Genomic DNA, 26,053 nt, shown 5'->3' with positions numbered 1-26,053 from the left:
CAGCACCATAAAAACAGGGAAGGCTGACTTTGGTTCTATTTCTGTTTTCTTTAAAGAGCATGAGAAGTACTAAGATCTGGAGTGCAGAAGGGATATTTCAGAGATTGTCCCTCATGTCTCAGCTTTCCTTGTTCAGTAACACTTCAGAAGTTCACGTTTTTGTGCTTTGCTTTTACTGCAGTGAAACTGTATTGGGAAAGTCATAAGATTTATTAACAATTAGATTGCAGTCTTGCTCTCTTAAAAGGCTGGGGAAGTGATTTATCAGATATTCTGGTCATGTTAACAGGGCTGCTGTGAAATGCAGCTGAAGATAATCATACATACTTCACCCTAGGCTCATCTGCTCTGAAGCATGACTCTAGCCTGCAGCCACTTGCTGATGATCACATTTAGTCTAAAGCTGACTTCTAATTCACTTGCACACTTACTTTGTCAGTCAATGAGAGAGATCGAATTTAAAGGTTTCAAATTTAGACTGGCATGGTTTGTCACTTTCAATCCTTTTTGACACCAGCCATGCAAATTAAAACTGTAACTTTCTGAGTACTTCTTTACTGGAGAAATCAGAAAGAAGGTCACAGCACTGACTGGCTGCTCTAGTGGCCTGTGGCTTGTTTGACTTGGCTTGCATGTACTTAAAATCTGTGTGTGTGACTTTCTTTGCCCTGAGTTCCCCCCAACTTCAAGTATAGTTAAGAAACAAAAGAATTGAAGATGTGCTTTGATTTGAAAGAATTGAATATCAATGTTCAGAGTTGAGTAGCCTCTGAAAGTATTCAGTGTGGTACTGCATGACTTTTTAATCAGTATTTAGCAGTGTCAGTAAAAAGCATGTTTAAACGGATTAACTGGTAACTGACACACCTAGTATTTTATGGTGAATTAACAAACTGTTCTTAGCTGAGCTCTGCAGAAATCTTGCAAGCATAATGCTTACATTATTAATACTGTTTTTCAAATAGGAGATAAAGGACAGGACATTTATAGTGGGCAAGTTGAATATCTTGATAAAGTGGGGTTATCTGCCCCTGAGTCCTGGGAAGGCAGGTTTCAATGGGAGCTGCATGGTCAGGGTGGTAGTTCTGGGAATTACTTTAGAGCTGTATATTGCTAGCTGAGTGACTTCCAGATACAACACCAGGTAGAAAATAAATATCTTTGTGGCCTTAAGCTAAAGCCATGAGGGTATATAGACTAGGGAATTTAACTTTCTTGACATTCTAGCTATACAAGTCCATGTGTTTTAACCTTTGAGAAGATCCTGTTAAAAACACAATGCTTTGCAAACTTGGAGGTCTGTATGCCTCTTGGTGGTTTGATTGGTTTGTGACCATGATCATTAACCGGTGGTTTGAGTGGCCTACTACTGTCACAGAGGTCAATAAGGGGGCTAATAGGACCTTTAAACTGATGATGAAATGTCTGGCCAAAAAGTGCAAATGAAAAATAAAGCATGGTGCTTTAGCAACAGATGATTAACTCTTAAATGTAAGCACTGGTAGATTTTGTCTCTTCCCATCTTTGATGCAAAATGGGATGCATTTCTGGATGTTTGACCTCAACTAAATAGTTAGGCTGTTTACAGATCTGTCAATGACTTGGGATACATGATAAATGTAGGCTGGCTATTTATGCCAAGGAGCAAATTAGAGTAGTAATTGGAGAGGTGAAATGAAGAAAGCTTTATTTTTGAGTGCCTCAACAGCTGAGCAGTGCATGTTTTATTCTTTGTGTGCTTATCCTATTTCAAAATATATCTTTGCTGCAACTCAACTTTGTCATACTTATCACTTACTCTTCTGTGTTGTCATTTTTCATTATTTTACTGTATTGTCAAGGTATAATTAATAAGAAACTAGAAAGTTAGATGGTTTTCCTTCCTTCCTGTTCTTTATTTCCAGTTGCTTTTTTGCTGGCTGCCTTCCATTTCTTATTTTGATGTGTTTATCAGGCTTTTGGCTTCAGGTAACAGACAAACAACAACAAAGCTGCAAGGCAGCAAACAAATGTCAGTTTAATTCTTGTAGTTGGTAAATCTTTCACTTTTTTTGGCCTCTATAGGTGTTGTTTTATAGGTCTTTATTTCCTAGGAAGAATTTCTTGACAAAATAATTGGAAACTTAAAAGATTAGAAATCATTTCAGTAAACCTATTGTTCTTGTGCTTAATCCAAAAGAAAAGTTGTTACAACTGCTGCTGTGCTGATCTTGGTATTATGTAGTGACAGGTTCCAAATCCTTTGAGGATTTGCTGATTTTTCTTGAACTTGATTAATGCATTTGGATTGTACAAAAGGAATAGTCAGAGGAAGGTGCCTTTTTGTGGGCAAAAAATAGAGCAAGTAGTAAAAATTGCTTCTGTTGCTCTGACACTGCTGCTGCACTTACTGAGTGCTTGGAGCGTAAATGCATTTGTGGTCTCTTACTGCCTCTGATTATCCAGTATCAGTACTCTGGAAAGCACATGTGTTTGAAAGCAAATGTTTTAGATATTTTCAGCCAGCTTTTCCTGCTACTTTAGGATAGTAATGATGTTTTCAAAAGGTGGAGAAATGGAAGGACTGCTTTTAATGCAGTCATTCTTCCTTTCATGTCTCTCCTTTCCTGGTTACTGATAACGGACAAAAGTTTTCATTATTAGTTCATAATATCCTAATTAACTAGAGGTTGTGATGAAGCACCAGGCCTCGTGTGCCTCTGGTCAGCAGCAGAGCTTCTGCTCCCTGAGATCACATCCTCAGTATCTGAGGGCTGAGGAGCTTTCTGGTGCCTTTCTCCTGCTACCAAGCAGAAATGATGTGATCTCTTGTATGCGGACTTGAGTGATACAGCTCTATGGGCTAAACGAGTAAAATAAAATGACCCTGTTCTCTCCTGCTCACCTCCAAACTAATCCTAAATGATAAACTTCCCTTTTGTGAAAGTGAAAAGCATTAAGGTCCATCGCATCTACCTTATTTCATGGCTTTGTTATGCTTAACTATACCCCATAACCCTTCCTGAGTTTGCAGGAAAACACTATTTCCCTTTTAGACTTTCACACAGTTTGAGTTCAATGTTTTGGTCCATGTGTACAGTCATAGAATCATAGAATAGTTAGGGTTAGAAAGGACCTTAAGATCATGTACATGGAAGTTCAGAAAAGCTCAGAAACCTAGAGCAGTTTTTTACTTCAGTAAATGTCTGTTTCATGATCACTTCCAGCTTGCTTTTTTTTAGGATCAACAAGTCATAATTCCTGTGAAGAAGGTAGAGTCACTGCTAAGAGTTCTGCCTTCCTTGCTGGGGTTCCCCTAAACTTCTGTGGCACATGGAAGGGTTTCTCAAAGTGAAAGAGTTTATTACTAATGATTTGACTCAGTTTTTCCATTTAAATCCTGATGTGCATGGAGGAGCTAATCTGCTTCCCTTTCTGCTGCACAGCAGATGGGTTGCAGTTTTATCTTGAGCTCCAGTTAACCATTGCTGCTTTTCTAGAGCTATCCTAATATCCTAGGCTGGACTGGTCTGCAAGGTGGAATGTGGCACCTTAGTACTAGATCTTCAGTCTGGAAGGGACTACTGTGGTCCCATTTGTCTTGTGCAACAAATTGGTCTTAAAGATTCTTTTCGCTTATCTTATAGCCTTGACCTTTTTATTATACCATGCATCCATGGTCTGGAAAAATGATTAGGTTTTTATTGGCCTACTGTATAAAAGCATACAACAGAAGATTTATCATGCTTTTAAAGCTTACTGTATCTGTTCAGGCATTTTTTGTGCAGACACTTGAAGTCTTCACAGAAACCTGTTAAACCATGTGAAAAAAATGCTGGGAATAATGTTAGTCTAAGAAGTGCTTGTGAAGGAATTAGTGACCTTTTAAGACTTCTTCCAGACTTATTTTTTTTGGTGAATTTGGGATCTCAGGCAATTATTAAATACTAATATGAGCACACTGTGGAAAGAGCTGAAGTGTTGCCCAATGGGTTTTCCTGTAGGGTACCTATAGAGCACCTTAATACAGTGATGCTGAGATTTTGAAGGTATAACTTCCCCAGGAAGGCTTTTGGGTGCTCTCTCTGTGTCACGAAGCTCTGTTGTATTAGACATGGACCACTAAGTATTAGAGAAGTCATCAGGCAGTGTGGCAGGATCTTTCTCCGAAGGGCTTTGCAGACCAGGGTTTGGAATCATTGGAGTAAGGTGCCGCCCGCATGCCGGCGCCTTGCGATGGGTGCAGTGCAGGCGCTGTGTCAGGAGGGGGAGCCGGCGCTCAGCCCATCCAGCCCTGCCGGGAAGCGGGATCGTCGGGAAGGGGTGCCAGATCCCTGAGGAAAGCTGCTCTTGGGGAGCCAGCGGTGTTTGCTTGCAGCCAGATGTGTTCTGCAGCTCAAAATGCAGGTCCCTTCCAAAAGCCAGTATGCAGATCACTGTGGCTTCAGTGCTTAGAGAATCATTTTGTCAATGATACTTTCATAGCTTCACTGTGTGCGTATAAAATTGATACTAAGGGTATAAAGGCTTTAATTGGTAACTGGCCTGTTGGAAATTAGCATTGGTTGCATCTTTCTGCTCGGCCTTCTCATAGGTGTTTGTCTTTACTGCTCATACCTTGGCCACAGGCTCAAATATAGATGGAATTGCTGTGGCTGTTTGGACATAGGGTTTCCAAATACAACTGAGATATGCATGGGATCTGAAATAGCTTTGGCCTGTGCTGTTCTCGTGATGTATTCTTGAGGTATACTTGAACTAGTCAGACTCCTGTCAGTCTGTCCATTTGATAAGTTCTCAATGAAGTTTTAAAGCAGTTCTTTTGCTAGGCTTTTAAACTTGAACCTCTTAGAATATCACATACAGCTGATTATGGTAATTTCCCTGTACTCTCCATTTAGTGTTATTTATCAATCATTTGTTCAGAGGTGCATTTACAAATTTACAATCTTCAGAAATAATAGGCCTCATTTGGAACACTGAGTAATAGTTCACATAGTTCAATATAAGGTTAATTAAAAATGCCAATGTGTATTTCATTATCATATAAGTGGCAAGTAGCTGGCTGTGAAATGATCTCTATAAAAAGCTCTAGACAAATTACCCTTTTTAAATTGATACTCTGATAGAGGAAAATGTGATTTGCTTAACCTGTAGATCATAGTTTCCTTAGACTTCAATGATATGCTGAGCATTATGCTAACATAATGTATTTTCTGCCTCTGAGTAGGTCCTGAAGGCACTGTTCCCTTATGTTAATGGCAATGACCAAAGCTTTCCATGACTGGTTGTCTAGGCTAGAAGGCTACCTGTTAAAATGGCTTGCATGAAGATGGTGCTGGAAGTTAGGTGATTTAGGCACTAACTGAAGTACTGAGCTTGCTGGATAGCCTCCTGCTTGGTATTTCTGCTGGAAAAAAGTGAAATGGATAGAAAAATATTGAATCAGAAGTACTTTTCCTTCCCAGTTGGATGAAGTAGGGTGTAAAGCTGTAGGTTTCATTCTGTTCTTTCGGAGTCCTTTGCTTAATTGTATTGGAGTAATACTCTGCATAGAGCTCAAACCTGTACTTTGTAGTGAGTGGATTTTTCACAAGTAACTACTCATTATTTATAAGTTTATGCAAATGATGCTATTTAGGTGTGTCATGTCAGCATTTGTATGAGGTATTTTTGGCTACCTCATTTGGAAGGTTTTAGTGCTGTTGTCAAAGCTGAGACTTGAAGCTTTTCTGCAGAGTCATCTGAAAAGAACTGAGTGCAGGGAATACAGAAAGCAAACCAGTTCAGGTTTGGCACCTTAAAACGTGGTTGTGTGTGCTCGTCGGTAATGGATGTCAAGCTGTGTTGTAATAAAACAAATGTTAGAGCATTATTTTCCCTTCATTTTATTGATGATTAATCAGCTATTTGAGCTGTGTCAATTATAGTCAATCGGCTTTTGCTAACAACCCCTTTTCCCTCTTCGCCTTACAGTATTTTATCAAGACAGCTATCCTGACATGAAATTTTTACAGGTAACTAATTGAAACCCTAACAGAATAGTGAATGCAATTTCAAGCTAGGCCATGAAATTAGGAAATAAGAGCAGATGGCCCCTTAAGAAAAACAGATTAAAGAGAATAGATGCTCCTGGCCAGCTACATAGTTAATTCCCTGCCTCTTTTCAAGAGGTACTGCCAATAGATAGTTATTATGCAAGGGTAAAATAAAAGCTGTATGAATTTAGTGGGGGGAGGGGGGAAAGCTTTTCCTCATTTCCAGCTCTTTGTGGTAATTGTCATCTTTGTATTTTTAAGATACAGCTATAATAAATTGGAATATAATAGGTTAAATTAGTTCTTTTGGTGGCTTGAGGAAGAGTTTAACTTTCCCCTTGTTAAATGTTCTTTACAGATTTATTTTTCAATTTAGTTAAGCACCTTTATTTTGGGGATTTATGTGAAGTAGCACATTCCAGCATTTTGGGTGGTTATTCTGTTTGGAACTAGGTAATTAATTCCTGCACTTATTTGAAAATGAATGGATCAAGAAGGGGAAGTAAGATTTGAAACTAATATATACGCCCAAGGCCAGGCTGGACGGAGCCTTGGGAGGCATGGTCTAGGGTGAGGTGTCTCTGCCTGTGGCAGTGGGGTTGAAACCAGATGATCTCAAGGTGTGATTCTATGAACCGTTCTATAGGAAGGCTTATTTGTGGGAACAGAAGTAGCTGTTATTACAGTTTTGGTCTTTTGTTCTTCCCAAATGCACTTACACTTTGCTTTTCTCTAGTAGCAAGGAGTGATAAAAACAATGTGCCAGATTAAGTGTTTATTGCTGACTCAGCTGTCCTTGGTTTGGGCACCCAGACCCTGAATTTCTTAGGCAGCTGCATTTTTTAAAATGCATCCCTTTTGTCCTCTGCCACATCTAGAAGGTAACTTGATTCAATACTTTTGGAAAGTGGAGCATCAATTTCTTTTCTCATAGAGAAGCAATTCAAATGTCACTGAACCAAGAAGTAATGACACCTCGGGTTCTTGGTGTTGGCACTCTTTTTACTGTTTCTTGGCAGACAGAAGTGATGGAGCAAAAACCTGAATATATGGGTTTATATGAAGGCAAGTGGGGGAAAGGCAGGGCAGGCATCTGATTAGTAGCAGCTTCTGCATTTTCCCAGCACTGCTGATGTCAGTGTGAATAGTTGACATTTGTCTTTGCTTTCTCACCTTGAATATAGGTGTACTTCCCTGCCTGTGAATTGTTCTGCGCTTGTAGATGCAGTATGTCAGCTGCCTTGTGCGTGTGCCACTTCCTAGTAGTTGACTATTCTGTGCAGAATCTGTAGAAATGTACTGAAAGCTGTTACTTCAGCTATTAAATATAGGAATTACTCCCATAAAGTTCATCGCACACAGGCATCACTGGGAAAAATTTGTAGTGTTCAGTTAAAGCTGAGGTTTTGAAATTGGCTGCGTTAAAACTAAACCAGTAACACTTCTAAAATGAATTCATCGCATGACTACATGAGGATGTGGCTTCTGAAACTGCAGGAAAACAGAGGCATCACATTTTCCACTTCCATGTGAGTATTAGGTTTTAAACTGTCTTCAAAACAAATTTGTAAGACAAATGAATTTGTAATATCTTGACTGCTGAGCAGTTGCATAGAACATCATGCAGGTGTTCTGCTTCTTGCAGCTACAATACAACTATGTCTGTTGGAGAGAAACTTGACCTTGGGCTTTTTAAAAGACTTTCCTGAAGATGCTTCTTACAAACAAATTTACTAACATGAAATACAAGACTTAGAAGGAAGTGTTTAGTTTTAAGGTAAACATGAAGACACTTTCTTTAGATAAAAATATAATTTAGAACTGTTTCCTGTGGCAAGTAAAATCATACTATAAATGCTACTAAAACTAGTGTATTTCAACTTTAAGGCATGTTTCAGTAAAAGCTAACTGGGTAGTTACCCTTTCTCTGTCAGATGGCATAAAAGTTGGAAGATTACTTTCCTCAGTCAAGGTGCTACGTGGATAAGCACAGAGGTCCTACAGAGGACAAGCTTAAGGCAGACTTAAATCTCACTTCTTTGCTAGAGAAGCTGGTCTGCTGGCAGAGATGTTGGTTCCTTCCGTTGAGCTGTGGCTGAAATGAGTCCATAAGGTGATCTGTCAAGGTTTATCACACTTGTAGGGAAGTGTGATCTTGAGCTAAAATTACATGCAGTGATTCAACTGATTTTGAGAGTAAGTGTAACTGAATAAGAACTGGGAACAACTGAATGTGGTAGTAATCGGCTTAATTCTGTGGAATAGGTATCTTCATACACAGAAGAGAGATTTGGATTCACCTACTATTGAGCATGTAGAAGGGATAGTAATGTTATCTCTCTGCTAATTAAAAAACTTAAGAGTTTAACATCCAATTTGAAGCTCATACATAATTTCCACATGAATTTTCTTAGGCTGCACTTTCCCATGGGTTGGTAGATATACAAGCTGCCTCTGTATGTTTTTCCTGCCAAGCTACATTACTGCAGCCAAGGACTGTAAAGGATGACAAATACTGAAAGTGCTGCCTACAATAATTGTATCAGTAGTGTTTTGCCTCTGTCTGCTGGCAGGAAGAGTGATGGCCTTCTGAAGGGTTAGAGATGTTAAAGGAATCCAGAATGGTGTTCTGGAAGTAGTCCCTTCTTCTGCATTCACCAAATAACCTCTGTAGGTTTGTTTTGTACATCTCTGGACCAGAATACACAAATACTTTAGGATCTTTGGGTTGCTACCTTTTTCATAAGTATTCTGAAAGCATTTTTTAAACTTCTAGAGCTACATTTTTGGCTTAGGCATTAAAATACAACTCATCCACAGTGTTATGTTGCTTCATATTCACCTGTGGTTTCATGTTCTTTCTGTACAAGTTCATGTTTTCATACAGCTTACTTGCACATCAGTAGTATGTGCTTTAATAAACAAAGTTGCAGACATGAAGTCTTGGGAATTTGAGTGAGTTACACCAGGAAACTTGTGTTAGAATCAATAAGCTGAGAAAATTATGAACAGTGGGCTGAATTAACTGTTTTCAGTAGTTAATCTTTTACAGGTTCCACAGTAGCGGTGGTGTTCACTTTCCTAGTTCACTTGTCCAGTGCAGTGTCACAGGACATACAGACTTTTCCCAATTTCTGCAGTGAGAGGGGTATGGCGATGTTGAATCCAGCAGCTATGATTTTTTTTCCAAGTCCTAACATTGTCTGGTGCTAACTCTTGAGTTTTACTGAATTTGGTATAAGAATTTAGACACAGATACTTGAAGTAGCCTCATCTCAGTTCCTTTCTCTAATACTGTGGAACAGGAACAATGACAGGTTTTTATTGGACAATGTATTTTAAAGGGCATGATGTTCTGGAAGCAGTGGGAAGAGTTGTATAACTTTGGAAGAATGTGTACACTTCCAGCTGTGCAGAGAGTGATGGTGGGGATATGGAGAGGGGAACAATGGGCTGTTGTACACTGGATATGTCTGAATCTGTTTCTCTGGATTGTTTGAGCATATGTAACCCTATGATGCAATATGAGTTTCTAGCATGCTTTCAGGTAACAAATAATTTCTGGGCTACAGTATTTCATATGAAGTAAATCTTGGAGTAGGGACAGGATTCACTAGAACTAATATTTTTTTAATATTAAATATGGAATAGATCTTTGCTTCAAAAAGAATCCTTTCGAAACTTTTGCAAACCAATAGAAATCAAACAAGCAGCTTGGTAACACATCAATGCTGAGTAGAGAGGAAGGATCACTTTCAAAGTGCTGGCAATGCTGTTCTAGTGTAGCCCAGGATGACAGTGGCCCTTGCAAGCATACATTACTGGCTAGTGTTCAGCTTAGGACTCTCAGGTCCTTTTCTGCAAAGCTGCTTCCTAGCTGTTTTGTTACCAGTCTGTTCTCATGCATGGGCTTAAACCTTCAGAGGTACAGGACTTTGCAGTTTCCTGTGAATGTCATGAGATTGCCCATTTTTCCAGTTCCTCAAGGTACTTTTGAGTGTCAGTGCAACCCTCTGGTGTCTGAATCACTACTCTCAGATTATTACCTTATAGCTGAAGCTGCTCTGTCCCATCATCCAGGTCATAAAGTTGTTGTTACTCAGTATTGACCCTTGGAGCACACTCTAGTGTCTGGTCCCTAGCTGCACTGGTTGTGATGCCACTGATCACAAGCCTTTGAACCAGGCAGGTCAGTTTTCAGTCCACCTCACTGTCCATTTCTCCAGCCTGTACCTCATCAGTTTACATTAGGATGGTATGGGAAATAGGAGAATGGGGGAAGTGAGCAAGTGACTGTGTGGTTCTGAGTTATCAGCTGGGCTTAAACCATGATGGTATCAAAAGCCCTACTACAGATGAGATGGATAACATCAGCTGCTTTTGTATCTGGAGAGGTACTTGTGGTGGTGTATTGTTGAAGGCTCTAAGCTTGGTGTGGTGACATCCCTGTCATTAATCCATGCAGATCTATACACAATCACCACAATCACCTTGTCCTTTGTAGGCTTGGAAATGGCTTTCCAGAGCTGTTTGCTGCATCACCTTCCAAGGAGTCAAGGTTAGTCTTACCATCCTGTTATTCTCCAGATCCCCCTCCTTGATCTTGATGATAGGGCTGATGCTTTCCTGCAGTCAATATTCCCCCTAATGACCATGATCTTTCAAAAACAGTGGCCTTGTCAATGACAGCAGCCAGCTCCCTCAGCACTTGTGGGTGTTTCCTGAAGTTTCTGGTTTAGTTATTTCAAGTAAATTGTGACTTAGAAGGTGTGAATTGGCTTTTATTAGGATTTAACAATAGGATGTGACACTTTAGTGAATTAAGGATTGCCAGTGTGAGGTTGTACCCTGGCCTTCTGTCACTTGGGGTGGAGGGTACTGGCAAAGCTTTAGAGTTGCTTAAAGTGATTTTTAGAGAAGTAGGGGAAGATAACACTGCTTTGTCTTGCTGATGGCTATGTAAAGCTTTCATAATGCTTGGTAAACAGTTGTATACTTTGTTGTGTAACTATTATACAAAATATAGAGATGGAAGATTCCCTACTATGAGTTTTGGTAGTGCAGGTATCTTTCAGTATTAAATGTGGTTTATTTAAATCTGGTGGCAGATTTTTAGAGTACACTGCCTTTGGCAGTGCCCTAATGCTGTAGGTGTGGTCTCTAACAGTGCTAAAGTCTGCTGCAGGGTTCAATAACTGGGTGTGCTATGGCTAGTGTTTCAACTTGACAGTAGTCTTAAATGTGATATATGCAGATGAAGAGCTGCAGGTTGTATAATTTTTCAAATGGGATCTGAATTATGCTTTTCCTTTGTGTGAGAATTGTCAAAAGACTCAAAGTTTGAGTAGTACTATGCACATAAGAAAGGATATAGACCATTCTTGATGGCTCGCCAAGATGACAAGTTTAAATCTTGTGTAGAGGCCTCCTGATTATGTTCATATATTGAAAGATGGAACAGTTTCTTGTAAGGGCTCTTGATACAAAATATTAACTTCATTTTGTCTATGCCCTATGCGCTGAGTAGTATAAGATGATCTGTATGTTGGATCCCCTTCTGATATAAAGTCATGGCTGTACTTCTGAAATCTGAATCCAAAGTAGGTTTATATCTATGTTGCCAATTGTCATGTTTGCACATGCTGCTTTTATGAGGGAACTACTTTAGGTTCATGTTTGAAACTCCATAAGAAATGTCTTCTAAAAATAAAGATCACTTAGTACTAACTCCTCCATTTTGTTCCTACCATACCATCTGAATAGTTCAGGGGGCTTCAGAGCTTTGTCCTTGGGGCTTGTGGGCTACTTCTGTCATATAGAAGCACAAAAAAAGTACTTGCAGAAAGGGGAGCTATTTACAGGCTATTGTGCAGTAGATATGGTAGGTACAAACAAAGTAAGGGTCCCTTTTCAGCTGCCTTCTATTTAAAGGAAGGATCATAAGATGTCTGAGGCTTTAAGGTTCCCCTGAAGGACAAAAGCCAATGCTCTTCTGCTCTTCCCAGTATTTAGACAGCAACATGAGGTGTTCCTGAAGCAGGGAGGAACATGGCAGTTAAGTGTTTTAGTCCTGCTAGGATGTAGCATTCAAGTTAATAATTGAGTGTAGGCTATTTGGTGCTGGTTTTCCACGTGTATGTTTAAGTTGTGTTTGGATTTGTTATTGAAGTTACTGATGTTTTGCAGTTAGTGGATTCCTGACCTTGTAAAAAGATTCACTTCTAAAGAAATCTGTCAGCAGTAGGTAAACCATATAGGAAACTTTAGCACTGTTACAAGTTCAGAAACTCTCTTCACAATGAGATAAATAGTAATTTCCAGGGAAGTAGAGTGGGTAAATGGGACTGAAGCCTATGTTTACATCCTCTCTTTTTTTCCTGAGCAAGACTGACTGAATATCTGTTAATATCATATGTTAGTTTTGACAGTTTCTACTCTGGTACTTTCTACTTTATTGCTAATATTAATCAGTCTAAACAGATTTAAGTGGAGTCATTTTTGATGTGAAGGTAATAGGTTTTGAATTGCTTAAATAAAAAGGCCTATTCAAAATATTTGTCATGTTGGTGACTGAAATGTATTTTCAGATCAGTGCAGACAGTAGTACTTAGACTGTAAAATAGAACTTACAATGCCTGTGAATGCAATTTAAATAAAGATTGATTTGAGTATTTCAATGGGGATATTATTATTAATTTGAGGATGCTGAATGTTGTAGACATCATTCTAGCATGAACCACTCATTTTATTGTAAATTCAAATTAAGGTTCATTGTCAATTGCTTCTACAAAATTAAGGTGGCATATGAAAGACAGTTATTCTGAATTAAACTATTGTTATAATGTGCATTTGTTGAAACAGACTGCTATGTTTCTTATGCATAGTTCATGTTCTTAACATATTGCTTTTTATGCCAGTTCAGAATTGGGACCTACTGTGGAGGTGATTTTTAAGGTATCACAGTGATGGCTAAGGAGGATAGGTGAAGTTTTCTGAAGTTCATAGAGGAATGGGGATGCATGCAGTAATAGAGCAGATGCATTAAGAATAGCCTATTTCATTGCATTTCTGATTCAGTCTTTCAGACCCATTCAGGATGGATCTAGGTGTAGCCATTCCACATATATTTAACTCCCTTATTTGAAAATTTTTGAGATTATTTGTTTGCTTCATTACTTTAGCTCTCTAATTTGGCTATTTCATGAAGATACACTAATTAGTATTTGCTCTGGAAATATCTTGTGGGTGGAAAAAGGGATATCTGTCCAAGCATTTACTTATATCAGAAAACATTTAGTTGCTGCTCTGTTTAATTGTGGATTTTGTTTTGTTTTCTGGGGACATTGAGAAGCTACGTGCAATTCAAAATGAGGGATTTCACATGTTTTGTGAATGTATACACAAACTGCTTTAAAGCTAACTAGACTATGCTAGATACCTTTTAAGATACTGGAAAGCAGGAGGTTAAGCTTATCTCCTCTGTTTAGTGCCAGAATTAGGAGGGTCACAGGATGGTTGAGGTTTGAGAAGACCACCAAGGATCACCTAGTCCAATCTCCCTGCTCAGGCAGGGACACTCAGAGCACATTAATCAAGATTGTGTCCAAATGGCTCTTGAATATCTCCAGGGAAGGAAACTCCACAACCTGTCTGGACAACCTATTCCAATGCTCACAGCAAAGTTCTTCCTCATGTTCAGGTGGAACTTCCCATGTTTTAGTTCATGCTCATTGCCTCTTGTCCTGTTGCCTGGTATCACTGAATTCAGCTTCATGTTGATCATCATCCAGCTTCATGCTAATCAAGAAGACAGGACAGTGAATAGCAGGTCTCTTAATGGCTGGTTTCAGGAAATCTGTGGGGTTTACTTCAGAAAACATTTTGAAATGTAGTAAAGCCTGAGTGTGTTGATTCTAGTTTGAGTTCATGTTGTGCAGTACTACTTTCATCTGAAAAGACAAGTATTTGTTGGAGAGGTGCTATTTCAGATAAGTTTTAATCACTCAGTGGGTCAGGGATTAAAGGAATCAGTGTATGAGATGTATAATCTGAAGCACAGTTGAGGCCATTTTTACTGTGACAATGAGATTAAGCTCTCATCAATGTCATCAAATTAGAACTATTGTTAGGTTCATAGTCCTATATTACTGTACTTTGGATTTACCAGAACAAGTAATCAAAGGGCTGTGAGCATTAAATCAATACCCAGCATAGCAAACAAAGCCAAGGCGTAGGAGAGTTCTAACTGCCAGTATTTTCGGAATAGGTGTGCTTAAAATGTGCTTTGAGATAAAGTATAGATTTGGCCACAAGGAAAATTTTCAAATAAGAAATGGTATAGAATGCTGGAGAAGTAATACTTTAATCCTAAAGAGTATTTCAGGAATACTTACTGATACTCTGAACTAGAAACCTATTAGAAAGTTTGAAGAAACTGAACTGATCTTGTCCATGTGTTTTCTTCATTAAGGAAAAACTACTTTAATTCTGAAATTCTTCTTCAACTGTCTCGCAGGCCCTGTCCTCCTCTGGAAGCTTGTCTCATATCAAAGCTTGGGTGTGTTTGTTAAAGGAGATCTTTATAATTAATCGCAGCTAAAATGGTTTTTGTAGTGCTAGTGCTTTCTTTCTAATGTGGAACCAAAAGGAATCATACTATCAGACCAGATATCTATCTAGCTCAGTGCTGTTTTCAGCCAATAGCAGTGATTTTTCCCAAGAAGTAGCAGAACAGGGAAGTGTATAAAGATACTTCCACAGCCTTTAATTTCACTTAAGAGCTTTCTGAACTGAAGAGGGGTGTTTTCTAAGTAAACTATGAAATCTTGAGAATTTACTGAGAAATACTATTGTTACTGGGACATGCTTCAGTAGTTGCACAACTAACTTGTTTGGTTGACTTGGTCTAAATTTTAATGGTTTTCTCCTAGCTACAAGCTGCTAAAATTGGAGTGGTCCAAATAAAGCTAAACATATTGTTGCTGTTGTATAGTGTTAGTAATTTCCAAAACCACTATAGTGTTTCTGGTGGTATTTAAGAGTATTCATAAGGCATAATGTTATTCTTAAAATATTTTAAGTTTCAAAATTAAAGTAGAAATTACTTCTAGTGAATTTCAGTGCAGTTTTTTGAAGCTGCATCATTCGGATGTCTGAGAATTTGAGCCTTGGGTTCTTCACTTTCTTCCATTTGAAGCAGAAAAAATTGGTGTGAATGATTTGGATTTTCTAGAGTGTTTAAGAGTTCTGAGCCTGAGGAAAAATAGAATATTTAAGGATTTGCAGACAAATTTACCTGGTTCCTGTTTCTCCTGATCTTGTTTTTCTGGGAACACTATTAAGGGCAAATGCAATAAACATTTGTTTACTTTGAGTTTGACATTTGATCTTATGTAGATTATATTGATTTACTACAGATAAATACAGAGCATCACTTTGTTCTACATCAAATACAAGCATTTATATAGTCTTAGAGGGAGCTGGAATCCTGGCTTGTAGTTCTGCCACAGGAAGATTAATTCTACCTACAGATTAACATGTAACAATTCTACTTTGTCATTATCTGATGTATCTAGCAACATTATTCGGTGAACTGAGGAGTAATCATTGCTTAGAGCTCTCTGCTGTGATTAAATGTAAAGACAAAAATCATGCAGTTATTACTTCATCCAGTTAAATTCCTGGACTGTTGCATTAGCTGCATCCTTGGTCTCAGAACACAGGATTTTAATCTTTAGCATTATGGAAAGCTTTAATCACATGTTTGTTTTCTATTTGTGATCTAGGAAATGTCGTTGCTTCATGTAGCTAAGCAGTACAGAATGTAATCTAAGGATTAGGAAAAGGCAAATCTCCCTATTCATCTGACCTTGAAAATCTGATTGGATTTCCTGTGTAATCTGGCATGATTTTTCTCTAATTATCTAAAGCTAGATGTGAATGATAGGTATTGAATGAGCTGTGCAGGTAAGATAACATTCTAATGCTTCGCTTTATTTCATCTTAGATTTGAGTGCAAAGAAATGACAAGAAAACACAAATCTGAGGCAAAATGTGGTCTCAATATAACATGAATTTTTGGTAATTTGGTGTCCTTGACTTTCATTCAAAATTAAAGTCTTAATGATAGCAGTGAATAAAGTCAGTTTAAATTCAGACCATAATAGGAGAAATATCTTGTCTTACTCTGTAAAGTTATGGCAATGAGCTGGTAGGAAAAAAATCATCTGACTTCAAAACTAATGGGGAAAATCGTGATCCATCTCGCTGAACATTTACTGGCAGCTTCCTGAGGGTCTCAGTAGCTTCTTCAGGCAGTGGAAAGTTGATTAAACAGTGGAAGCTAAAGAGTGAAGAAATGGCTATTCTTAAAATGGTCAATAAAAAGTATGTGGCTGTTTGGGGTAGGAAAACTGATCATCAGAGTAATGAATGGATTTCTCTTAATATTTATTAGAGCAGGAAGGGAATGTTCTTTCTACGACCTTTTTAACTTATTCAAAATACCATAGAATTGAGTGTATCCAGCATTAATGAAGTTGTTGCAGTCAAGTCCTTCAAAAACCGAATTCAAATACATTCTGTAAGCTAAAATATTTAGGAAATACAAATAATGGTGTATTGATGTTTTAAGGGATTTGTACAGCTGGCTCACCTGAGAAATGTTACTACTCTTAAGTCTTCAAATACTTTTTAACCTTGACAAGTCTGAGGCATATGAATGTTCCTGAAGCAAAACTCACTTTTAAATATAATATTTCTTGGCAATATCTAGAAAGGTTCTTAAATCACTGTTCATTCACAAGCTTGTGGTTCTAATTTCAAGTTCCTTACTACTGGAAATAAAATTTTTATGAAATTAAATTTGCAGGTGGGCAGGGGGATTGCTCTGTGTGTGTATAAAACTGATTTTTAGTTTTACCAGTTTACAAAACCATGGTGGGCTTTGTTAAAGGTACTTCTATTTCCTGGGTTTAAATTACTTCAGGAGAAGGGTCCTTCACTGCAACAGTAATTACAGCTACTGCAAACTAAGGATTTTGCCTCAATCTAACTAGCAGGAGGTTTTGGTGCACTGATATCTTCCGGAATACTAGTGTAGTGCATTAATTTTCTGCACAAATTCTAGTCTTAACATTTCAAGTCAATACTAAATGATGCTGTATTAAATTTTATTGTAACTGCATTTCCTTTAGTCATAACAAAATGGATGCATTACAACTGTAATATGTGGTATTTCTTGGTGTAAAATGCTTCTGAAGAGCATCATACTTATGATCAGTTTTGAGCTTTGCACATTTATACTGTCAATAGTGTAAACCAACAGCAGCATTAAAAATCAGGGTCATGTTTGTTTTCCACTTGTAAAACATAGAAACCTTTAAGTATCTAGTCTTGATTTCCAAGAGAATCAAAGAGCTTTATCACAATTCCAGGAAGCAGAAGTATTAAAAGTAGTTTATTTGTATTTGAGTGCTTTGGTAGTACTACACTTACATTTGAATAGAACATTCAGAACTTGGATGTCTAAAAAATACCAGTCACCTGCTTTCTGAGTGGGAATATCATGCACTATAAAATTTCAGTCTTAATTTCATCTGGAAATAAACTTCAGTGTATTTTTACAGGTATTTTATTGCCCATGATTCTCTAGTCCATAAAGTGGCATCTACTAAAAACATGTGAATTCTGTTTTTACCTGGATTCAGCTGATAATATATTTGTCAGTACTTGCTGTCAGCCTGTGGGCTGAGGGGTTTGGAGTTTTCTCTGAGCATATTGCAATGTAAAGGACACTCGGAGGAAGGTTGCTTTGATAGGGCTCCTCCAAAATGCTTATGTTACTAGAATCCATATGAATCAAAAACTTCCTAGGGACTTGCTGTGAAGATTTGACCATATAGCTGGGGAAGCCCTCAGGTTGGTCTGAGGCTAGTTTGGCTTTTAGTTCTTCAGCCACTGAGCACTTTAGTCATTGAGCACTAACTTGAATAAATGCAGTGGTATTTATTTCCTGTTCTGTGCTAGTGAGGTGAAAGCTTGCATGGAAGGCTGGAGTTTGTTATTGGGAAAGATGTTATCTTCACTTCTGTTGTGGTAAATGGGAGTGGACTGGTGTTCTTTAAAGCTGAGTGGATTTTTCAGTAGTAAGAAATGTGTTGGTTTACTACTTTTTGTTTTTCATTGGAAGTTATTTCAAACAAAGTTATCTCTTTAAAGTGTACCTAAAGGATGCTTTCTGCTTCTATATTTTTGATTGGTTTCTTTTGAACACAAGCTTTTGTTACTGTCTCATGTTATAAGTTCACATTCCTACTAAACCTTCAAGGATAAATGTCATTAACTTCCACTGGTAAAGTAGAGTAGCAGAGTGTTTCTTGTTAGAACTCCATAGAATAACTTTTGTTGCATTCCTGAAACTGATTGGATTTTGGTATGTCTTGTGCTAACATGTTTAACCCACAGCATGCTGGACCTGATCCAGCAAAGACTTTAAGCAGTACTTCATTTTTAGTCTCCTTGTATGCTCCTCATGTTTCCCCACTAATGAAGTGAAATCTGCAATTTTTCATTAGCACACTGGAGAGTCAGTATTTAGAGAGAATTATAATCAAAAATCAGTTTTATATGTATGTCTGGAATGACTAGTCATGCAGCCTGGGTTTGAACTTCTAAATTTCAACACTAATTATGTTGTCGTCGGTATAACCCTCATCCCAGATCTTGGGGTGTGATCTGTTTGTCTCAACTACATCCCTGAAAAGTCAAAAGGTTGACATTTGCTCATCAGTGTGCTGTAGACAACCACCATTAAAACTCTAGACTGTTTACCATATACAGCAAATAATAAAGTACTAACCTTGTTGTGTTTTAATTTAAAAATGAACAGAGGTATCTAAGTTTTTACTGCTTGAGCCATATAAAATATAAGTGTATCAAGTGTTAAGTTAAAAGTTAATGTTTAAAATGCTTGCAGTTATAATTTGAGAGGTGCTGATATGAACATGAATAATAAAAGCTTGAAAAAGCACAACATGGTCTATCCCATTGACCTGCATAACCAGTTACATGCATTAGTTACATAATGTGCAGTGTTCATTATGCCATAATGTGAGGCTTTAAAGTTTTCAGTTTATACTGACTTTGAAGATCCTCAGTTCTTAGATTGTTGCATTAAGCGGAAAATAACTAACTTTTTCCCTTTAACAGAAATTGAAAAATTCCAAAAAGGGGAAGGAAAGGAAGAAGAAAAGTATATCGATGTAGTCATCAATAAGAACATGAAGCTGGGACAAAAAGTTTTGATTCCAGTAAAACAATTCCCAAAGGTAAGCACAATTTTCATTCTTGCTAAATCTAAGAACTTGTAAAAGTTATTTCACTAATATTTTAACTATTTTAACTTGCACTTTTGCATTACAGTGCTCTAATTTGTCTTCTGATGCATTGCTGTCTGTTATTGCTGTGATTTTATTTGTAGCTTGAGGATGTAGTGTGTAATAAACAGAAAGAAACTGTTACCCAGAGGTGCAGTCAGTGTGGTTTAATTTCAGTGTATAGGGTTAAGTAAAGACTTGATGAAACTATATTTGGATATAACTTTTTAAAACAGATTTTGACATCTGACTACCATTAATATTCAGGAGTGATATGAAGCTGAAGCGGTGTCAACTTTAAATTGCCTTGGTCTAGTGCTTAAGTGATTACCATGGTGAGTGAATGCTATTAATGAATAGCAAAGTATAGAATAAAAGTAATGAATTCCTCTAAGGTATTTTGAGGGTAGTTTAAGGCCATGTATGGGCACTTAGGGGCATGGTTTAGTGGTGGACTTGGCAGTGTTGAGTTTATGGTTAGACTCAATGGTCTTAAAGGTCTTTTCCAACCTAAACGATTCTATGATTTAAAACTGTTACCAGTCTCTACTGTTGCTGTTTTACAGTCTGTTCTATAGGAGTTCTAAGATAGGAATGGTTCTTGCTGGAATAAAGATGCAGGAAAGTTGTGCTGGTCACACAAATAGTATGTTGAGAACAACTGATAAATGAATCATGTTTTCAGGATAGCAGGTTCATTCTCTTCAGACTATCAAAAGGAATGAGAGATGTTTAAGTTGACTGTTGAAAGGCTTTGAAACTTTCTTACTGCAGGCAGCAGCACAGCTTAAAATGCACCATTATGGAACTCACTGTGTAAACTTTTTCTTTTCATCCTCTTAAAATCCAGCCATTGTTACTCTTGAATTAGGTCTACTAAATTATGCAATATATTCTGAAGGGGTAGGGACTGTTCTATTATTTGACCACCGTGAATTTGTAACTCTTACTGCCAAGTGTTTTCCTGCACTAAAATATTGCTACCTGGAAGCATTTATTCAATATCCAGTAGGCTGTGGAACTTTATTCATTTTGTCCCTTTTTAAATTAAGGTTGATGTTATGAAAATAAGATTAGCATTCTTTTTGATTTGCTTGAAATGGCTTTTTTCCTATTAGAAAGTTCAAGTCTGCTTCTATTTCTCCTCATGGAGGAAAGGAATTCTTTAATTCCTTCCATTCGTTTAGGAATACTTTTTCTCAATGGTTTCCCCTCCATCAGTGTGTTTTCTCATAAGACTATGCTGGGTAACTTGCAAGGATTGCTTTACTGCTGTTTTGAAGTACCATGGAATAATGCTTCAGTGAATTCAAGGCTGCATATCATTTAGATGCAGGCACCTCTTTGGAACTCTGGCTTAAATGTCATCTTTATGACTGGGAAGAGCTATAGAAAAACATTACAGAAACATAATGATGGGATGGTAAAAGTTAAGGAGAGCTTACATGGTCAGTGTTTGTAATCAGGCTGTTCTTCTTGCAGGTACTGAAATGTAGATACTCCCATGAATTAAGTGGGAAGAAGGGCAAAATGGGTGTAAAAGGGAAATGGTGCCTTTTGAAAGAAGCTTGTTTCAACTTCAAAGGGCAAAACACTGAAGCAGTTCTTTAGGATAACTAGTAGGAAAGTCCTTGCCATCTTTTGAATGGGCATGTGTGCTCTGCTGTGTGCTCGGTAGTTCTGAATCATAGAATGGTTTGGGTTGGAAAGGACCTTAAGATCATCTAGTTCCAACCCCCCTGCCATGGAGAAGTCTTTGAGTTAGAATAAAGCCTGGTGTGTGCTGTGGAAAGAAACCTGACTTTATATCCAGATAGAGCTTCAATGTAATGCAGTATGTCTCTGTTTAGACCACCAGGATCCACAGGGCACAGAGTACAACTGCTGTGCGGAATAGATATGCCATGTCAGTTCCTGTGTCTCCACTAAGACTTTCTTCACAGAGAGCAGAATACTGGTATCTCTGCTCACGTACCTCCCTTCTACCACGGTGAACAGGAATCCTAGTTGTTATCTATTTAAGAATATTTTTACCTCAATATAACAGGGCTCAATTTTCTTAGAAATTTCCAATTTCATTACGTATAGATGTAAATATATGTACATATATTTTAAAATTACTTATTAAAGATTCCATACAGTCAAAAGGAATTAATATTTCTCACTGAATAGGAGTAGTCTGGGAGTATGAATTCAGGCTTATGACAGGTACTGCAGATATTCTTTGAAACGCCTACCCTAAGCCACAAGCAGTCACTGCAGTTTAGTATCACTTGTTTACTAGACCAGGCTTGTACTTTTATTTGAGATGTAATAAATTTAAATGCATTTTATAAAGTGACATTGCTTCAGCATAGCAAATGGAGAGCTTTATCCTGGCATGCTGTAGTCTGCAGTGGGTGACATGAATTTTGAAAGCCTGTACACAAGGGAATAAGTCTTTTTGCATCCTGATGTTTATGCTAAGGGCTAATCCCCTTCCTTTTAGGTGTGCTCAGAGGAGGGCTTAGAAATTAGAGATGCTTTGTCAAGTCTTTTGGGGTAGATACAGAATTATTCCAGTCATCTTGGTTTCGCTGAGCTGTATTTAGAGTGCGTGCATTGTGTATTCAGATTTTGTAGAACTTAAGCAGAAAGTATTATGTGGTGCTTATAAAACCTGAAGTGATGCTTCATGTAAATGCTTTATGCCTCTATGCTGTTCTTTTCTGTGAATGTGTGCAGTTTCCTAGACCATTTTGCCTGCAAGAGATGTTAGTATTAGTGCGAATGTGTCATTTGCAGAAGGTGCCAAGTGATAGTTCATCAGAAAAATAGTTAGAAGATTTGGTTCTGATTTATGAGCAATTTTCTCCTTCCTGCTGATCACTGATTGGTGACAAATGCTTCAGAGGAATGAAACTTAAGGCTTAAATATGGATGAAATCTGTGCAAAAAGCCTGTCTGCATGTGAATACTGAATTTAGAGCAGCTCTCCTAGCAAGCTGGCATCTGTTTCTATATGCCTGCAGTCCACACTAATGCTGTTAGCTATTGTGCAAGGTCCTGAACAAAAAGATACCTCCAGTGCTTCAGGAAATAGTCTATTTTTGTGTTAATGAACTGAGAATCTGCTTTTTGAAGCTGACCAAGTCACTACAGTAATCTGTCAAACTAGTATTTGGGGACCAGTTTGGGTCAAATCTGGCGAACTTGAGTATCCAGAAAGTAGTGAGGAAAAAGTTGTTTCAACTGTACTGCGGAAGCATTATTCTACTAATATCCATAATCCTGCTTTTAAACAGGATCAAAAAAGCAAGTTACTAAAGTTCTTAAATCTTTAACAGGGTTTAGTATCTGAAAATGACTTTAGCTACAAATATAAGTGACTTTGCTAGCAGAAACTATTCCTTTGTTTATATCTGCCAGTGATGACTCTAGCAGGCAGGTATATAGATAGGATTAATAAAATATCAATTTTTTGTGCAAAATGATGTCTCTGGACCAAAACAGCCCACCAGTGCACTACCCCCATTCAGACCTTACACAGGGTTAATCAAGTTTGCTTTAAGTATTGCATTGCCCTTTCCTCCTGAAAACTTCTGACTCCTTGAATAAATCACAGCAGCCTCAAGAGGGGTTGGGCAGCCCTAGCTCTGATCTGATCAGCCTGGCATTGTAATGCCTGCTCACATTACCTGTGCTGTCAGATGCATTCTCATGGGCTCATAGCTGGGCCCTGTGTGGATTCAGCCTCATTACCTCTGACAGCCCTGGAAGGTGACAGGTTAACTGCAGCAGAAAGCTGTTGAGCTGAAGTTCAGAGCAGCTGGGTTTCTACTGGAAAAGAATCTGGTAGACCTCATTCAAAAGCAAGTATTTCACCTTTCTGGGCGTCTTTGCTTTCCTTGAAATAAACTGAGTTTCTGGTCATCTTAATGTGCAAACAGTTGAATCTGTGGTGATGGGCTTTACTTGCATTGTACCTAACAGCTCTTGGTTGCTACTGTGGTGCTATATACATATCCTTTAGCTGGGAGCTTTTGTCTTGCTCAAACTTTTGCAGTGTTAATAGGCCTAATAACTCATGCTAGAGCCAGTTTGCCTAAATCTACTTTTATGTCTGGACCTTGATAGAAGGTGATAGAATAACCAAGACAGCCTGAAATTTGTCTGCTTTATGAAATAATTTAAGATAGTCTCAGGAGATATGTTCAGTTTCTCCTTGAGACTGGTTATGCATGTGAATTAATTTCATTTGTGCTCTTTACAAACTCCTGTACATTAAAACCCTGAATTTGTCTTGGTATGGTGAGAGTCTTACCTGTTAAGAGAGAACCTTGTGCAAACTGTTCTGTAGACGCCAGGTCCAGTCAAGTCTACAAAATCCGGTTGTGTCCAGTCTTGTTATGAATTTTTCAGCTTGATCCAGCTCTACAGATTCCTCAGAAGTGTGAATTGCTGTGATACGGAAATTAATCTGAGGTAGTTAGGTGAGGCTTGAACATGCTTTGGTAATGCTGCAATCCTGTTGTAACTGGGGCACGTGCTACAAGTGAGGATTAGAGAGGTTAGGGCTTTTATGTAAGCTTATAGGAAAAGGACCAACTTTTTGAGGCAGGATTCAGTTCAAAATCAAGTTCTCTATAGGTGGGAGTTCATGTGGATACTGGATGTCTAAACTGCAGCTAGTGTAATGAGATCTTGTCAGCTTAGGTGATGGAGTTCAGGGTGATCTAATACACCTTGCTTTTTGATCAGCTGAGTACCTCAACTGACTCTAGGTCAAGTGTGAAAATGTGACCCTTAAACCCATGCTTCTGTTGCATTTCATGCTTGAAAGTCTTCAAACTTGCACAGACTTAAAGGCAGAAAGTGAGCTGGCCATGGAAGGTCATGATGTGGTTGTTTTGAAGGGACTCTGGATCTGTCCTGACACTGCTATGAAATGCCAGCCTCTGTGAAAGGTGTTTCATAGCTTAGTTGTATATGAATGAGGCAGGAAGGTGTTATCCCCTTCTGACGCTTTTAATATGCATTGTGAAGTAGTTTTATCTCAGAAATCTCATTTTGCTTTGACAGTTCAGTGAACTCAAGTGTTCTGAATTCGGAGGGAAATAGCTTCCATGGATAAATGGAGTGATGACTGTTTTCCATGAGATGGATCAAAACTATGGGAAAAATTATTTGTTTTGTGACAGCCTACCATTTATAAATTGCTCGTAGATCTACACTTAAATATGGGGTAAATCTCAGAAATCGGTAAGAAATGGTTTGTCCTGTGTTCCCTGAAGTGATACTTGGAATACATACTCTCAAAAGTTACTGACTTCTGGAGCTGGTATCCATTTAAGCCTTTAAGCTCAACATTTAAAGTGAAAATATCTTAAAATGTCATCGGTATATATAATACATCTGCAGTTGTTAAAGTCATGGAAAGATGAATATTTTAATCATGTGACTAGTTAGAAATTTTTCGTAACAGCTCTAAGGAATTAAAGAAATAAGAAAATGTGGTTGTATAACCATAAGTCACATGGAGCAACAAGCATGAAATGCAATACTGGGGGTAACTTTTGAGCAAGTTTGTAGTTATTGACCAAGATTTGTTGTGAATAAATGTTTAAGGACCTGTTACTGTTTGTGAAGGAGGGAGTTTGATGTGGTAGAATGTAGATGCTTGAAGTATTTACCTTTCTATAGAAACCTTATTTTCTTGAAAAGAGTAAGGATAATTGTGATGTTCTGTTTTCCTGAAAAACTGTTTCCTGGTTTTCCCTCTCACTGTAAGGAAAGTGCCCTGAATCTTAAATTAACTATTTTGTCTGGTGACCCTATCAGAGAGGAACCCTTGCAGAAAACTAATATGCCAAGAAAGCTTTCTATGGCTTTAATGACAATGGCCTGTTTAGAACTTTATAGGAAAGCATTTGGTCAAGCATTTATACTTTAACTAAGCATTTAAAGCTGGATGAACCATTCTCAGCAGACTTGTCTTGGTGGGGATAAAGGAAGATTACTTCTATTATATCCTCCTTTCTGGTATATATACATTTAAAAATGCTGTAGCATTGGCATTAATTCCTGTTTTGCTGAAATTCATACAGTAGATCAAATGCTTATGAATAGGATGTCTTGCTTGTGTACTTTCTTAGCTGTGTTTTTTCCAGAACTGTTTTCAGGGAGTAGTTTCAGACAATGATCTGGTAAGGACATATATCTCTAGATAACTGTCAGTTATATTTAGATTTGGGGATTCTGAATAAATGGGTGTTAAGCAGTGATGTCTGTAATCTCCATTATACTATATCTGCAAAAATACTTCTTAAAATGAGGATTTATATCTAGAGGAAACAATTTTCAAGTAAAACAACTGATTATTTTTTCTGTTTCTATTGGGATAGATTATTTTCCTCTAAAATGTATCTTAAATGGGATATTTTTTACTTATACAGCACACTCGAAAAGGGAAACAAATGCATGCTTTCAGTGTAGTTAACCGATATCTGTGGGCAATACAGATTCCATGACCAAGGAATAGAATCCCATATTTGAGGATTTTGAGAAGGAGCTGTTGCACTTCACGGTGTATCTTTACTCACAAAGTAAGCCAGAGGTGTAGATACAGGAGTGCTTTCAATGATTAGAGGTTTGGGGAAATAACACCCCTAAAATCTTGCA

At 37.9% G+C, this 26,053-nt stretch overlaps 1 protein-coding gene across 7 annotated transcripts in view; it reads left to right on the top strand.

Moving 5' to 3' along the window:
• The window catches only part of KHDRBS3 (KH RNA binding domain containing, signal transduction associated 3), an 85,808-nt gene that overhangs the window by 5,297 nt on the left and 54,458 nt on the right, over nucleotides 1-26,053 (top strand). For all 7 annotated transcript variants that reach the window (XR_003992007.1, XR_003992004.1, XR_003991998.1 and 4 more), the window contains exon 2: nucleotides 19,227-19,345. Coding sequence is in view for 3 of the 7 variants with exons in the window: in XM_030490536.1 (XP_030346396.1) it covers nucleotides 19,227-19,345 (119 nt within the window). In the remaining 4 variants the exon portion in view is untranslated. The remainder of the gene's footprint in view (nucleotides 1-19,226; nucleotides 19,346-26,053) is intronic.

The sequence above is a fragment of the Strigops habroptila genome, chromosome 1 (assembly GCF_004027225.2).
Source record: "Strigops habroptila isolate Jane chromosome 1, bStrHab1.2.pri, whole genome shotgun sequence".
Taxonomy (NCBI): domain Eukaryota; kingdom Metazoa; phylum Chordata; class Aves; order Psittaciformes; family Psittacidae; genus Strigops; species Strigops habroptila.
This window is presented reverse-complemented; position numbering and strand designations above follow the sequence as displayed.